The sequence below is a fragment of the Salvelinus alpinus genome, chromosome 9 (assembly GCF_045679555.1).
Source record: "Salvelinus alpinus chromosome 9, SLU_Salpinus.1, whole genome shotgun sequence".
NCBI lineage: Eukaryota > Metazoa > Chordata > Actinopteri > Salmoniformes > Salmonidae > Salvelinus > Salvelinus alpinus.
Window position 1 is genome coordinate 43,772,674 of NC_092094.1, and position 17,288 is coordinate 43,789,961.

General features: G+C 46.0%; 1 protein-coding gene across 1 annotated transcript in view; it reads right to left on the minus strand.

Annotated features, from left to right (window-relative positions):
• The window catches only part of plxnb2b (plexin b2b), a 183,347-nt gene that overhangs the window by 32,279 nt on the left and 133,780 nt on the right, over positions 1-17,288 (minus strand). The window contains exons 3-7 of the mRNA XM_071326347.1: positions 3,795-4,933; positions 3,071-3,259; positions 2,547-2,672; positions 898-998; positions 354-480 (exon numbers count right to left, since the gene is read on the minus strand). Of these exons, the coding sequence (XP_071182448.1) occupies positions 354-480; positions 898-998; positions 2,547-2,672; positions 3,071-3,259; positions 3,795-4,931 (1,680 nt within the window). The 5' untranslated portion in view covers positions 4,932-4,933. The remainder of the gene's footprint in view (positions 1-353; positions 481-897; positions 999-2,546; positions 2,673-3,070; positions 3,260-3,794; positions 4,934-17,288) is intronic.

The following is a 17,288-nucleotide window of genomic DNA, read 5'->3' on the forward strand; positions in this document are numbered from 1 at the left end:
AGAGAGAGAGAGAGAGAGAGAGAGAGAGAGAGAGAGAGAGAGAGAGAGAGAGAGAGAGAGAGAGAGAGAGAGAGAGAGAGCGAGAGAGAGAGAGAGAGAGAGAGAGAGAGAGAGAGAGAGAGAGAGAGAGAGAGAGAGAGAGAGAGAGAGAGAGGGGGTAGAGAGCAGAGTCAGAGGAGGTGCTTTGAGCTCTAGCACATTTCTCCGTTTTAATAAACAACTTTCAGTTTTCAGAGCCGGATCAATAGAGAGCAGATTGTTTCAGAGTAGAGGGTCACTGATTCAAAATGGAAACATTTCTTATTACTTATCTAGGCAAGCCTGCCAGAGCAAGGCCCAGCACAGTACACTACCTGCTGGGTCTTTCTGCAGCTAAGGTTGGGTGGGTGGAAGGACACGATCTTCACACACTGCTGCTTGGGGCTCCACAGCCAGCCGTTCTTCTCCTCCGCTCGCCGGCAGGAAGACCTCCTGGTACACCTGGAGAACACCAACACCCATCAGCCACTGCTCTCCGTCCAGCTTGTCCGCGGGCCACACGGGACTTCCTGTCTCACAGTGACCTCTGACCCTGAATAGCAGCCATTTCCTGACCTCTCGTCTGAGTGTTATCAGTTACCGTACCGATGTACAGAGTCACTTATTCAGTGTATGGCCCTAACGAAAAGACTGACTGTTCTCGGGGCCACATAAATCGATACGTAGTGCAGAAACAATGGGAGGGGGCAAAGTTCTGGGACTGTCACCCATAAAACACTAGAGCAACTCCACAGATGGAGGCTGGCCCTATCTAGGGCTGTTTCGAGGGACATGGGAGAGAGAGATACGCTGACCTGGTTCTCTGCATGAAATGATTAGGAGCATACAGAGTGTGTGGCTTTCCTGCGTTTTTCTTACCTGCCCTCCAGAACACACCAGCCGCAGTAGGGGTCTCGTGTGGACACACAGGACTGGCAGTCTGTTTTCAGATGGCACGCCTGCACTGGCACCTTGGTGATCTATAGCGGTAATACACAGCCCACAACACAAACAGCATTACAGTGGGACCTCTGAGACGCAAACATGTCAGGACTGGAGGTCTATCGGAACACTGAAATGTATGTGACGTTGAAATTCACTTTAAAACTGGCACCTTGGAGATCTATAGTATCACACTGTCAACAACACAAACACTAACAGCATGAATTCCTCTAACTGGGTTAAACACACAGGGTCTGTCCCTTTCTCTCTACAGCAATAACAACAACACTGACAAACAGTGGAACTGTCTGGAGGACTGTACAGAACGGTAATGGAGGACTGTACAGAACGATAATGGAGGACTATACAGAACGGCAATGGAGGACTGTACAGAACGGTAATGGAGGACTGTACAGAACGGTATTGGAGGACTGTACAGAACAGTAATGGAGGACTGTACAGAACGGTAATGGAGGACTGTACAGAACGGTAATGGAGGACTGTACAGAACGGTAATGGAGGACTGTACAGAACGGTAATGGAGGACTGTACAGTACGGTAATGGAGGACTGTAAAGAACGGCAATGGAGGACTGTACAGAACGGTAATGGAGGACTGTACAGAACGGTAATGGAGGACTTTACAGAATGGTAATGGAGGACTGTACAGAACGGTAATGGAGGACTGTACAGAACGGTAATGGATGACTGTACAGAACGGTAATGGAGGACTGTACAGAACGGTAATGGAGGACTTTACAGAATGGTAATGGAGGACTGTACAGAACGATAATGGATGACTGTACAGAACGGTAATGGATGACTGTACAGAACGGTAATGGAGGACTGTACAGAACGATAATGGAGGACTGTACAGAACGGTAATGGAGGACTGTACAGAACGGTAATGGAGGACTGTACAGAACGGTAATGGAGGACTGTACAGAACGGTAATGGAGGACTGTACAGAACGGTAATGGAGGACTGTACAGAACGGTAATGGAGGACTTTACAGAATGGTAATGGAGGACTGTATAGAACGATAATGGATGACTGTACAGAACAGTAATGGATGACTGTACAGAACGGTAATGGAGGACTGTACAGAACGATAATGGAGGACTGTACAGAACGATAATGGAGGACTGTACAGAACGATAAAGGAGGACTGTACAGAACGGTAATGGAGGACTTTACAGAACGGTTATGGAGGACTGTACAGAATGGTAATGGAGGACTTTACAGAACGGTAATGGAGGACTTTACAGAACGGTAATGGAGGACTGTACAGAACGGCAATGGAGGACTGTAAAGAACGGCAATGGAGGACTGTACAGAACGGTAATGGAGGACTGTAAAGAACGGCAATGGAGGACTGTACAGAACGGTAATGGAGGACTGTAAAGAACGGCAATGGAGGACTGTACAGAACGGCAATGGAGGACTGTAAAGAACGGCAATGGAGGACTGTACAGAACGGTAATGGAGGACTGTAAAGAACGGCAATGGAGGACTGTACAGAACGGTAATGGAGGACTGTAAAGAACGGCAATGGAGGACTGTACAGAACGGCAATGGGGACTGTACCTTTTTCTCGGTGGTGATATACAGGTGGCTGTGGCCGGCGTTGAAGAAGAGGTTTTTGTTGACTCGTTCCCCCGTGGTGTCCCCTGGTCCTCTGCTGTACACCTCTGGGTTGGTGGTTAGATGCACCTGCCAGGCAGAAGCAGACAAACAACTCTCAGCAATGAACCCACACTAGGCTCCTTCTCAACACACACTGGGCTCATTCAATGGGGCACAGCACAGACAACAAAATAATCTGTCCACTAGCAACTCCCTCTATCATAGCATCCGCCCCTAGCCCCTTTACCTTGTATGGCTCCCCTACATCTCCCCCAGCACCACATCTTGTACACCTCCCCGAACCCCCCTCTTCCACAACACACGTCCTGTTCCGTAGCGTCCTCTCCTTACCTTGTACACCTCCCCGGACCCCCCTCTTCCACAACACACGTCCTGTTCCGTAGCGTCCTCTCCTTACCTTGTACACCTCCCCGGACCCCCCTCTTCCACAACACACGTCCTGTTCCGTAGCGTCCCCTCCTTACCTTGTACACCTCTCCCAGGCTGTTCCCCAGGAAGGCGATAGTGTGGTCGTTCTCCACGGCGACGGCCACAGCGGTCAGTATGCCCGTCCTGGTGATGACCACCTCCGCCTGCAGGGCAAACTCTGGCTTACTGGCCAGCGGCGCTGGAAGGAAGTCCGCCCCACACTTAAAGTTGTTCAGCGTGTCTTTCTGCAGAGGGAAAGGGAAGAGATAGGAGATATACTAGTTCCCTTAGCGGGGCAATCTGCGGTTGCCACATCTTTTTTTGGACGTATAAATTATAAATGAATGATGTATCCATTGATTCTTGAAGAATATAACTTATAAATTCCTCATGAGCTTAGTTTAACTGTAGTACCCCATCAGAAGCCAACATATGAGCTTGTTTTACTCCAATGTTTGAAAACATTGCAAATGTAAATCATTTTTTATATCGTGGCTGGTCAGTCCTGGCATCCACAGCTCTGTGTATGAATCGGAGAATGGTTACATTCTCAGATTCGATGAGATGAGTGATATAGCCTGCAGGATCCCTTCAGACCAAAATAACCCCCCCACCCCTCAGCCCCCTACCCCTGAAAACAAAGGCCTGAAATCCAACCCAACGTGTCATATCTTTGCATTATTGATTAAAGGGGAAAAAATCTTTTCAAATCACTGACTCTCTTTTTTCTCCTCTTCTGACGTGTCTTTTGAAGTGGATGACAAAGGCTGCGCTACTTACATCAATGCGGGAGGTGCAGAACTCGTCTGTCTTGGAGGAGTAGGGGATGTCCACGGCTGGGGTGCCGGCGATCTTGCCCGAGTCGCTGTAGCAGGCGCTGATGAGGTCCACCAGCCTCTCGTTGATGGCCTTTAGAGGGTACATGCACAGGGCCGAGTCAGCGCTGTCATCGTAGGGACTGGCCACCATGAACAGCACCTTGTGCCAGGGGAGTACTTGACCATACTGGCCCGACTCCGTCATCCCCCGGGCCAGCTCTTTACCTGGGGACGCCACATAGGCTGCCTGCACCTTGTTGTACCTGTTCCCCGGGCCACAGTTGAGCTGCAGCTCTGTGTAAGAGTAGTAGTGAGGGTCGTCCTCACACAGCCGAGACACGAAGGTGAAGTTCTTGTTATCGGTGCTTCCCATGGTCCTGGAGAACAGGAAGTAGACGAAGCCCTCCTCTTTGAAGGCGTGGCGGAAGTCGTGCAGGTACTTGGGCACGAAGGGCGTGGCCTGCACGGTGGACGCCTCGACGATGCTCTCGAACACCACCCAGTCGCGGTAGTCCTGGAGGATGCGCGTGCTGATGAGCTTAGAGCTGTCCAGGCTGCCGTAGCCCTTCCCCACTAGAAACACATTGAAGGCGTTGCCGTCTTTAACGTACGTAGACATGACGCCCACCACGGCCACCCCGTCCTCAATACTAGCCACGTAGGTCCTCTCTCCCTTCGAGTCGCTGTAGTACAGCTGCTGCTCCACGTTGGTCAGGTTGAGGAGGGAACAGATACCCCGGTAGCGGGAGCCACAGACGATGAGCGAGCCGTTGGCCGGGTGCACCAGCAGCAGCTTGTTGACGTTAGGGCTGGGCTTGGTGTCCTGGCAGGCCGAGACGGGCGGGGTGCAGGTGCGGGCGTCCTCCCTGGGGCCCGTCTCGGCGCGGGCCTCCTCGCGCAGAGCTGCGTCCAGCTGGTAGATGGTGTTGACGGCGCCCAGGTAGACGCGGCCGCTCCGAGGGTCCCGCACCACGTTGTTGATGGGCGTTTTGGAGGGGAAGTCCAGGACCGCCTCCTCCTGCAGCGGGCCCCCGGCTGCAGACAGGCAGAACAGGAGGAGCAGGGGGAGGAGAGGAGCGACCTGGACCCAGCTCGCCATCTCTGGATGAGAGAAGAGAGAGAGAGCGAGAGAGAGAGAGGGGGAGAGAGAGAGAGGGAGAGAGAGAGAGAGAAAGGGAGATGGAGAGAGCGGGAGAGAGAGAGAGAGAGAGAGAAAGGGAGAGGGAGAGAGCGGGAGAGAGAGAGAGAGAGAGAGAGGGAGAGGGAGAGGGAGAGGGAGAGGGAGAGAGAGAGAGAGAGAGGGTAAGTGGTGATACACACCCGATGAAGACAATGTCGGTTGAAATGCTGTGACGGCATCACATCACCTAAGGCAGCGGTTCCCAACTCCGGTCCTCCAGTACCACCAACAGCACAGGTTGTTGTCGTTGCCCCGGACGAACTCACCAGATTCAACTCCTTGAGGGCTTGATGGTTAGTTGAATCAGGTGTGCTTGTCCGGGGCCAACGTAAAAACGTGTACAGTTAGGGGTACTCGAGGACCGCAGCTGGGATCCACTGACGTAAGGCATCACATTTGAGAGCAGCATAACGGTGAGTGGACCCTTTTCCTTTGTTTAGAGGTACTGCATCGTGGCACAGCGGACAAGCAGGTGTTGTGATGACATAGGTCGGCCCAGAGGGTCCTCAGTCATGAGTCGGTCATGAGGTTGGGGTCGGGAGGGAAACCCCTGAATGTAATGCACGTAAAAGGACATCTAGCAGGTCAATCGGAAAAGCATCCTCGCTCAACGATGCCCATCCGTGTTCCAGTTACTCAAGTTGAAGAAGGATGCTTCGTATCAGGATGAATGAGATCGTAAACGTCGATTGGACACACTTTACAGAGAAACTCCCAGGGCTGAGTAGAATAAGGCCAAGAACTAGATCGCAAAGCCGTAGTTTGAAATCAAACAATGGCAGTCGACAGAGCAGGGCGGAAATCCACCATGTTCTTTCTCTGCTGTTTTTAGCAAGAGGAAATGCAATATGTGCAGGAAGCAGGTTTCTTTGTTAAATGGAGGAATATGATCACACAGCATCATTTGATACACAAAAACAACCGCACACTTCCACACAGCAGGTGGCAAAGACATCCACCTCCCACGCTGCTGATTGCACACCGCTGTAGTTAATGTCGAGCTGCAGGTGGGTGAATCTGCAATGGCCCACCTCTGTGACTATTGTTCTCACACACAAATACACACCTATTCGCCCATGCACAGTCTCACGCACAAACATTATCCACGCACACCCAAACACACACACATGCCCAAACACACACACACGCCCAAACACACACACACACACATGCCCAAACACACACACACACACACACACACATGCCCAAACACACACACACACACACACATGCCCAAACACACACACACACACACGCCCAAACACACACACACATGCCCAAACACACACACACATGCCCAAACACACACACACACACACGCCCAAACACACACACACACACACACACACACACACACACACACACACACACACACACACACACACACACACACACACACACACACACACACACACACACACACACACACACACACACACACACACACAGAGAGAGATATGGTTCTGCTCATTTCACCTAGGCAGTTAAGCCCATAGCCACACTCATCAAATTGAAAATCCCTGATGAAGCTTCCCGGGAGGAAGGCAGGCAGCCTGTGCCTGGCTGTGAATCAGTGTTTTATTATGTTAACCAGCCTTCCCTCAGAGTACTAAGTGAGGAGAGGACTGATTAGACATTTGCCCTCAGGGCCCAGTTAATTTAAGCTCCTACCCCCATTTCCATGAAAGTGTCCATCCTCCCCTATTCCCTGATTTTATTTAGCTTTTTTTCATTTCACAACCTCATTCCTTTCGGAGCCCCATTTCTCTAGGTCAACTTATCTGCTCTTTTTAATTCATACCCTTAAACAATTTCATTCCAATTGAAACTGCGTTATAAACACACTCACTCCCACCAGGAGTGTTTGATTAGTCGTCTTTAGAGGATAGCAGGATGGTGTTTGGCTGAAAGTCTCCCTGGTCTCTTAACACCGACAAAACAGGCTGCATTTACACAGGCAGCCCAATTTGGATCTTTTGAACCAATTATTGGTTAAAAAAAGCAGATCTGATTGGTCAAAAGACCAATTAGTCAAAGAAGGATGAGAATTGGGCTGCTTGTGTAAACACAGCCATAGTGATTCACGTACGTGTTCATGTACTAGGCTAGTATGCGCCTACTCTGCGATGAAATTATGGTTACTTAGGACCAATGCCCCCTCACTAAAGGCAAAAAGCCAATGTAACATAATGGGTAGTTGACGGGCTTGCCTATAAAGAAATAAACTATAGATGCCTTCATGATGTGCTCATTGTGTAGACTGAGCAAGACTTATCAAACTTTCGGTTACTTTGTTTGAGTTATTCCGCCTTCGTTTAGTCTGGAATAAGAGCTATGACTTCTTAAAAGTTGGTTTTAAAACTGCAATTTGTATTGTGACCCTGCCAGTGATAATCACTCATGTCTATAGAAAAGAGGACATTCCATTTCTCATCCATTCATTTTCTTTACTCTACATCTATAATCCGCTGCCAGTCTAGCTATCCAAATTCCTGTTGCAAATCCTTCACACAAGGAAATAATATTTGGATTTTCAAAATGTCACTGGCTGCTTTCTCTTGCCTAGCATATTACGACTTAGGTCCACTGCCTGTGAACAGTGCATGATCAAACAGACTGTTAGAAGCAGCTTTCCCAAACTAAGATGTAGGCTAGGCTAGGCTACAATAGTTGGTAGAATTGTCAGGAAGCATTCACTTGGGTAACAGGAAACTCAGCTTGACTTACTTCCATTACATCAAAGACTATTTATTTCGCCTATTCATGCAAATCTCTCACTCCCTGTATATAAAAAAAAAAATCTGCTGTTATACAAATTTCCCTCGGATGTTGCATTGTGGGTCACTGCAAAATAAATCCTGCACTCTTTTTCAAAGGAGCTCGTTCTCTCCTAGGATGTCTCCTCTCCTCTCTATCACTCTTCATCCTTTGTTCATGGGCTTAATCCAGAACACTGGAGTTAAGGAGGCTTCAAAGAGCTTCAGAGGAACAGTCAGACTCACAGCCATGCGGTAATGACACAGGTGGAGGTGGCCCCTTTGTCCCTAGGCTGTCCCAGCTTTTCTCTACTCTGAAGAAGTCTCTCTCTCTCTCTCTTTCTCTATGCCTCTGTATGGGATATGAAGGCAGGGAAATTCTCTCCTACATAGGCTGAGCCATTCTAAAGAAAATAAAAAGCTGCTGAAATTAGTGGGTCACTCAGCGCGTTGCGTAAGCCTGCAGCTAACGAAGCCTCCAATGGCCGGGGATAAATAATAATGAAACGAGCGAGGCTCTAACGAAGCAGGCACATCTGGAAAGTGAGACGCTCCCAAGAAAGCCTAGGCCCTGATCGTCTCTCTTCCAGTGCAGGAGAGAGGCGACTTACCTCGAGGAGAGAAAATTAACTAGATGTGCCAATCTCTCATCATGGCTTCATGGTAAGCGCTACCGGCTGTCTTAACTTCCCAGGCTGGTCTGCAAAGTTTGGAAATACTAGTGTAAGGGCAAGGAGAGAGAAAGGGACATTTTTCTAGGGGAGCTACTTGTACAGGCCTGAAAAGCAGGGCAAAGACTGGGTGTGTCCTGCTGCCTGTTAACTGGATAGCCCTCACGCTTCTGGCTGCCTACCATCTCTTCTCCACATCTCCACCCTTCCTTCTCTAATACGTCAGGACATGCCCGCACAGGAAAAGCATCTCCCAGAAGAGGAAAATTAAATATAATTGAAAAATGGCAGGTGTGAGCAGGCCATGAACACACTCGAATGAACACATACACACACACAGCTTGAAACGCTGACAGCGTAATCCTTTCCTGCCGCCCAGATACCTTTCTCCAGACTGCCATTGGGTGTCCGCAGCAGAACGGAGGTCTACAGTACCCTACCCATCATCCTCTCTGGCACAGACGAGGACCCCCCACATCCCCTTCACTAGGATAACACCCCGGCCAGGCCGCCTGCAGGAGGAAGTGAGTGTCTGCTGATTACATCTCCACTATGCTGAACAGACAGACGTCGGATGTGTCCCAAATGGCACCTTGTTACATATTTAGAGCACTATGGGTCCCGGTCAAAAGTAGTGCATTTTGTAGGGAGTAGGGTGCCATTTGAGACGCAGACAGTGAGTCACGGACACCGATCTTCAAACCCAGCACGAGTGCTGCTCTCAGACCTAGCTCTCATTAAACAGATAGTGAGATATCAATAAAGAAATAACAGACCCCCCCCCGCCCCCATCGCAAACATAATAGGATACCACCCCATAAGGCGGCAGCCTGCATTCATATTCAGCATTTATCATATCCTCCCTCTTTCACTGTCCAGCAGATGCCATTCCTGACAGTGATGGCGACGTCTTTATATTAAAGCCTTTCTTAGTGTTACGTTGCTGATAAAAGTGAACCACCATTAAATTAGTGGCCCGACCCTAGGGGCCGGGAGCCGGGGGTGAGAGAGGGGTTAACGCTCAATTACCTATCTGGCCCTGTGTGTCTGTCTGTCTCAGCGTGTCTCAGTGCGAGGGTGTTAAAGCGAGTTACAGGCAAAATGACAAAGTGGGTTTAGCGGCGCACAAGGAGCGGCGGCGGCGGAAACAAATGGCTCCGTCAGGTGCATTACACGCCGCCGAGAGCTCTTTGTTCTTTCTTCCAGTCAGTGAGAGGAAAAAATGCATGAGCCTGTCCCCTCCTACTCATCTGAGTGAAATTGTTTTAAAAGTGCTTAGGGAAGCTTGTGTGAAAACGTAAATCCAATTTCCATATGAACAATTACCCTGCCGTCAGGGTAGGCAGTTAATTTATTTCAATTTGACTGACTGCAATGAGCCACTGGCCCAGGCAACCAGTCTAGCCATTGTGATCAGGCAGGGCATTGAGCAGGCAGCCATTGATGGAACTAGCCTGGTCTATAACACACAGAGACCCAGCTGTCCTGGTCGAAGTACCATCCCCCTGAAACCTATCATGACCAGAATACACTAAAACACGCATTGTCCTCACATTAGTGTGTGTGTATATGTGTGTGTCAGGGCTTCCGTTAGCCGGTAATATCCAGCTTTTGGCCGTTAAAATCAAATTGGCACCGGCCAATTGTCCGGGAGAAGAAAAATCCCATTGCAAAAATGCATTTTTAGCCTATTCATTGATTGAAATAACAGTCGTTGTGGAGCGAGAGCTGCTGCTATAGTTCATCAAACAGCTTGTTCGTTGCTGCTGGAGCGAAACGTGCTTTTATTAGCCCAATCATGGCGCAGCAATTCTAAATGCAATCGCGTGTTAACGGTTTCGATGGCCACGATTAAAAATAGCTACTATTTTTATTTCTCAACTGGTAATTGAAGCGCGCTTTCCATTCACCATTCAAGTGCATAGGCAACTAGGCAGGCTTCAGCATCTCACACACAATGAAGTATGATAATCCTGAATTAAACGTGAGTATTGATGAATGAGAAAGTTGCAGATGCACAAATATGGCACAAATATCATACCCCATGGTTAGAAATCAAACTGTTCCTGGTGCAAAAAACAATGTCCTATCCTGGAGCTTTACTCCATTACTAAGCTGCTCCTGAATGTACTACGCCAGGACTGGGACATTGATTCTATTGTCGTCCATGTGGGTTTTAATGACATTATGAAGGGCAACTCTGAACAGTTGAAACTGGATTTCAAAGAGCTGATTGCATCTCTGCTAAACACTAAGAAAAGACCCATCATATCTGGCCCTGTGCCCTCTCTGAATCGTGGCATTGAACGTTTAGCAGGATTCTTTCCCTTCACAACTGGCTACTTGATTATTGCAGCTCAATGGGTGTAACTTTTGTTGACAATTTCGATTCCTTATGGAAACAAAACACGTTTTTTTTAAGGAGGATAGGATCCACCCAAATAATTTCGGTACCTGGATCCTTTCACAGAATTATAAGGCTGCGTTGAGACAATCACTTATCAATGACCCAAGCCCAGCTCAGTTAATCCCTCCCATTGTGTCGCTGAGTCATCATAATGCTTTATAAAATATACATTATATCAGGGGCATTGGTAGACACAATGTAAGTAGTCTAATTTATGTCCCTCTAACTGCCCTGAATGCCTCTGCTGATCCAACAGCTATTGCATGCAGCAATCATGTGCCTATGAACCAGATGTATGCTGTTAGCACTGAGGCGGTGTGCCGTAGTAGGAAGTCCACTGTGTGCAACTCATCCTGCACTAACATAAATAACATGAGAATCAAACGAGAAGGATATACTGCTCTCCCGAGGAACAGGCCCAGATCCCAGTCATTTGCGTGAAGAAAAGACGGAGGAAAAGAGCACGCAGATCAGGCTGCCTTTTGAGAATCCGTAGGCGAGCGAGTCAACTCCCACTGCCATCAATTCTACTTGCTAACATGCAATCATTGGAAAATAAAATTGATGACCTATAATTACGATTATCCTACCAACGGGACATTAAGAACTGCAATATCTTATGTTTCACAGAGTCGTGGCTGAACAACGACACGTATAATATAGAGCTGGAGGGATTTTCAACGCACCGGCAGAACAGAGAAGCTACATCTGGTAAGACAGCTGGTGTGCGATTTCTAATATTAAAGAAGTCTTGAGGTATTGTTCGCCTGAGGTAGAGTACCTTATGATCAGCTGTAGACCACACTATCTACCAAGAGAGTTCTCATCTATATTATTCGTAGCTGTCTATTTACCACCGCAGACCGATGCTGGCACTAAGACCACACTCAACCAACTCTATAAAGCCATAAGCAAACAAGAAAATGCTCACCCAGAAGCGGCGCTCCTAGTGGCCGGGGACTTTAATGCAGGCAAACTTAAATCAGTTTTACCAAATTTTTACCAGCATGTCACGTGCAACCAGAGGAAAAAAAACTCTTGACCACCTTTACTCCACACACAGAGACGCATACAAAGCTCTCCCCCGCCCTCCATTTGGCAAATCTAACCATAATTCCATCTTCCTGAATCCTGCTTACAAGCTAAAACTAAAGCAGGAAGTACCAGTGACTTACACAATACGGAAGTGGTCAGATGACGCGGATGCTACGCTACAGGATTGTTTTGCTAGCACAGACTGGAATATATTCCGGGATTCATCCAATGGCATTGAGAAGTACACCATCTCAGTCATCGGCTTCATAAATAAGTGCATCGACGACGTCTTCCCCACAGTGACCGTGCATACATATCCGAAACAGAAGCCATGGATTACAGGCAACATCTGCATCGAGCTAAAGGCTAGAGCTGCCACTTTCAAGGAGCAGGACACTAATCCGGACGCCTATAAGAAATCCCGCTATGCGCTCAGACGAACTATCAAACAAGCAAAGCATCAATACAGGACTAAGATTGAATCCTACTACACCGGCTCTGACGCTCATTGGATGTGGCAGGGCTTGAAAACTATTACGGTCTACAAAGGGAAACCCAGATGTGAGCTGCCCAGTGACGTGAGCCTACCATACGAGCTAAATGCCTTTTATGCTCGCTTCGAGGCAAGCAACACTGAAGCATGCACGAGAGCACCAGCTGTTCTGGATGACTGTGTGATAATGCTCTCGGTAGCCGATGTGAGCAAGACCTTTAAACAGGTCAACATTCACAAAGCCGCGGGGCCAGATGGATTACCAGGACGTGTACTCAAAGCATGCGCGGACCAACTGGCAAGTGCCTTCACTGATGTTTTCAACCTCTCCCCGACAGAGTCTGTAATACCTATATGTTTCAAGCAGACCACCATAGTGTAACAAAGATAAATGACACACAGAATGATAGTAAAGCTTTGGAGCACTGACATTTTGGGAAAAAAGGCAAACTCAGCTCCATCATTCATTGAATCAGATGGCCAATTCCTCACAAAACCGACTGATATTGCCAACTACTTTAATAATTTTTTCATTGGCAAGACTTGCAAACTTAGGCATGACATGCCAGCAACAAACACTGACACTACATCCAAGTATATCTGACCAAATTATGAAAGACAAGAATTGTAATTTTGAATTCCGTAAAGTGATTGTGGAAGAGGTGAAAAATTATTGTTGTCCATCAACAACGACAAGCCACCGGGGTCTGACAACTTGGATGGAAAATTACTGAGGATAATAGCGGACGATATTGCCACTCCTATTTTCCATATCTTCAATTTAAGCCTACTAGAAAGCGTGTGCCCTCAGGCCTGGAGGGAAGCAAAAGTAATTCCGCTACCTAAGAATAATAAAGTCCCCTTTACTGGCTCAAATAGTCGACCAATCAGCCTGTTACCAACCCTTAGTAAAGTTTTGGAAAAAATGGTGTTTGACCAGATACAATGCTATTTTACGGTAAACAAGTTGACAACAGACTTTCAGCACGTTCAACAAACACAGCACTTACACAAATTACTGATGATTGGTTGAGAGAAATTGATGATAAAAAGATTGTGGGGGATGTTTTGTTAGACTTCAGTGCGGCCTTTGACATTATTGATCATAGTCTGCTGCTGGAAAAAAGTATGTGTTATGGCTTTATTGTGGAAAAAGAGTTACCTGTCTAACAGAATACAGAGGGTGTTCTTTAACCTCTAATTCCTCCCAAACCCGGATCCGGGAGCACCCCCCACAGTAAAAAAGCTGACTAGCATAGCCTAGCATAGCGTCACAAGTAAATACTAGCATCTAAATATCATTAAATCACAAGTCCAAGACACCAGATGAAAGATACACATCTTGTGAATCCAGCCATCATTTCTGATTTTTAAAATGTTTTACAGGGAAGACACAATATGTAAATCTATTAGCTAACCACGTTAGCAAAAGACACCACTTTTTTTACTCCACCAGTTTTTTACTCCATCAGTAGCCATCACTAATTCGACCAAATAAAGATATAAATAGCCACTAACCAAGAAACAACTTCATAAGATGACAGTCTGATAACATATTTATTGTATAGCATATGTTTTTTTTAGAAAAATTTGCATATTTCAGGTATAAATCACAGTTCTACATTGCAGCTGCAATCTGAAATAGTGCCGAAGCTGCCAGAATAATTACAGAGACCAACGTCAAATACCTAATTACTCATCTTAAAACATTTCTGAAAAATACACAGCGTACAGCAAATGAAAGCCCAACATCTTGTGAATCCAGCCAATATGTCAGATTTTTAAAGTGTTTTACAGCGAAAACACAATATAGCATTATATTAGCTTAGCACAATAGCCAGAAACACAAGCAATTTACCAGCAGCACAGGTTAGCGATCGTAACAATACAGCAAAAGATATATAATTTTTGACTAACCTTGATATACTTCGTCAGATGACAGTCCTGTAACATCATATTACACAATGCATATAGGTTTTGTTCGAAAATGTGCATATTTAGCAGCACAAATCGTGGCTATACAATGTGATCAGTGGCAACAGGTCATGCATCCTGGCCGGCGCCATCTTGGAAAGGCACCTAAGTTTACGATTATTTATCGATTAGATTGACTAAAAAATACAGGTTGGACAGCAAATGAAAGATGCATTAGTTATTAATGCAACCGCTGAGTTAGATTTTAAAAATTAACGTTACTAGACATACAGTGTGCGTTACAGCCAGACTAGTGCCGCAATAATGGCGGACAAATGCGTTTACATTTTTCCACATAAATACGGAATAACATCATAAATAGCTCTTACTTTTGGACGAGCTTCCATCAGAATCTTGGGCAAGGTGTCCTTTGTCCAAAAGAATCGTTGCTTGGTTGTAAAACGTCGTCTTCAACTTCGGAATTAGCAGCTAACAATAGCTATGTGGCCACAACATGCCCAAATCCCCAAAACGCAATACTAAGGAAATTCCGAAAATAGCAATATACTCGCATAAACTGATATAACTCGGTTTAAAATAACTTCGTTATGATGTTTCTAACACCTATATCGAATTAAATTACAGACGGATATAGCTAAGGCCGATAACTGAGCGTTTCAAAATGCCATCTTGAGGTCTTGCTTTGCGCAATGACGAACGACGAAAAGAGAGCTCACTTCGTTCCTTGGCCTTTTATAAGCTCTGAGAACTACGTAGACACTCCATTCCACTTCTCATTGGTTACTGACATCCATGGGAAGGCGGGTGCAGTTCATGTCGACCCATAGGATACATACAGAGCTTTAAACTGATCTGAGAACAGAGCCTCGTTTTCAGACCTTCGCAGTTCCTGTCATGGATTTCGCTGCAGAAAGAGTTCTGGTTCACCCACAGACATAATTCAAATGGTTTTAGAAACTAGAGATTGTTTTCTATCCAATAGTAATAATAATATGCATATTGTACGAGCAAGAATTGAGTATGAGGCAGTTTAATTTGGAGACGATATTTTCCAAAGTGGAAACAGCACCCCCTAGATTGAGAAAAGGTTAACCTCTAGTGGGATCGGTGTCCCCCCTGTGGGTCGGTTAAGCTAACGTAGGCTAATGTGATTAGCATGAGGTTCTAAGTAACAAAAACACATTATAGGACATAGAAATATCTGATATGGGCAGAGAGCTTAAATTCTTGTTAATCTAACTGCTCTGTCCAATTTACAGTAGCTAATACATTGAAATAATACCATGCTATTGTTTGAGGAGAGTGCACAATTATGAACTTGAAAATGTATTAATAAACAAATTAGGCACATCTGGGCAGTCTTGATACAACATTTTGAACAGACATGCACTGGTTCATTGGATCAGTCTAAAACTTTGCACATACACTGCCATCTAGTGGCCAAAATCAAAATTGTGCCTGGGCTGGAATAATACATTATGGCCTTTCTCTTGCATTTCAAAGATGATGGTACAACCAAACAAAAAAATCATGTTTTTTCTTTGTATTATCTTTCACCAGATCTAATGTGTTATATTCTCCTACATTAATTTCACATTTCCACAAACGTCAAAGTGTTTCCTTTCAAATGGTATCAAGAATATGCATATCCTTGCTCCAGGTCCTGAGCTACAGGCAGTTAGGTTTGGGTATGTCATTTTAGGCGAAAATTGAAAAAAAGGGTCAGATCCTTAAGTCTCCAACATAATCCAGGTAGAATTAGGAATTCCCCAGGGCTGCTGTCTAGGCCCCTTACTTTTTTCAATCTTTACTAATGACATGCCAGTAAGTAAAGCCAGTGTGTCTATGTATGCGGATGACTCAACACTATACACATCAGCTACTACAGTGACTGCAACACTTAACAAAGAGCTGCAGTTAGTTTCAGAATGGGTGGCAAGTCCTAAATATTTCTTAAACTAAAAGCACAGTATTTGGGACAAATAATTAACTAAACCCTAAACCTCAGTTAAATCTTGTAATAAAAAATGTGTAAACTGCCTGGAATAACCCTGGATTGTAAACTGTCATGGTCATGGTAGCTAAAATGGGGAAAAGTCTGTCCATAATAAAGCGCTGCTCTACCTTCTTAACAGCACTATCAACAAGGAAGGTCCTACAGGCCCTAGTTTTGTCACACCTGGACTACTGTTCAGTTGTGTGTTCAAAGGCCACAAAGAGAGACTTGGCTCAGAACAGGGCAGCACAGCTGGCCCTTGGATGTACACAGAGAACAAACATTAATAATATGCATGTCAATCTCTCCTAGCTCAAAGTGGAGGAGAGATTGACTTCCTCATTACTTGTATTTGTGAGTGGTATTGACATTGAAAGCACCGAGCTGTCTGCTAAAACGACTAGCACACAGCTCAGACACCCATGCACACCCCACAAGACATGCCACTAGAGGTCTCTTCACAGTCCCCAAGTCCAGAACAGACTATAGGAGGCACACAGTACTACATAGAGCCATGACTACATGGGACTCTATTCCACATCAGGTAACTGACACAAGCAGTAAAATTAGATTTAAAAAACAGATAAAAAACACCTTATGAAACAGCGGGGACTGTGAAGCAAAACGAACATAGGCACAGACACATGCATACACACACATGATAACATACGCACTATACACACACGTACACATGGATTTTGTGTTGTAGATACGTGGTAGTGGAGTAGGGGCCTAAGGGCACACACTTAGTGTGTTGTGAAATCTGTTATGAATGTATTGTAATGTTTTTAGAATTGTATAACTGCCTTAATTTTGCCAGACCCCAGGAAGAGTTGCTGCTGCCTTATCGATCCATAACAAATACAAATACCCCAAGGCATGCTAACCTCTCACCATTACAATAACAGGGGAAGTTAGCATTTTATATCATACCTCCAAGACATGCTAACCTCTCACCATTACAATAACAGGGGAGGTTAGCA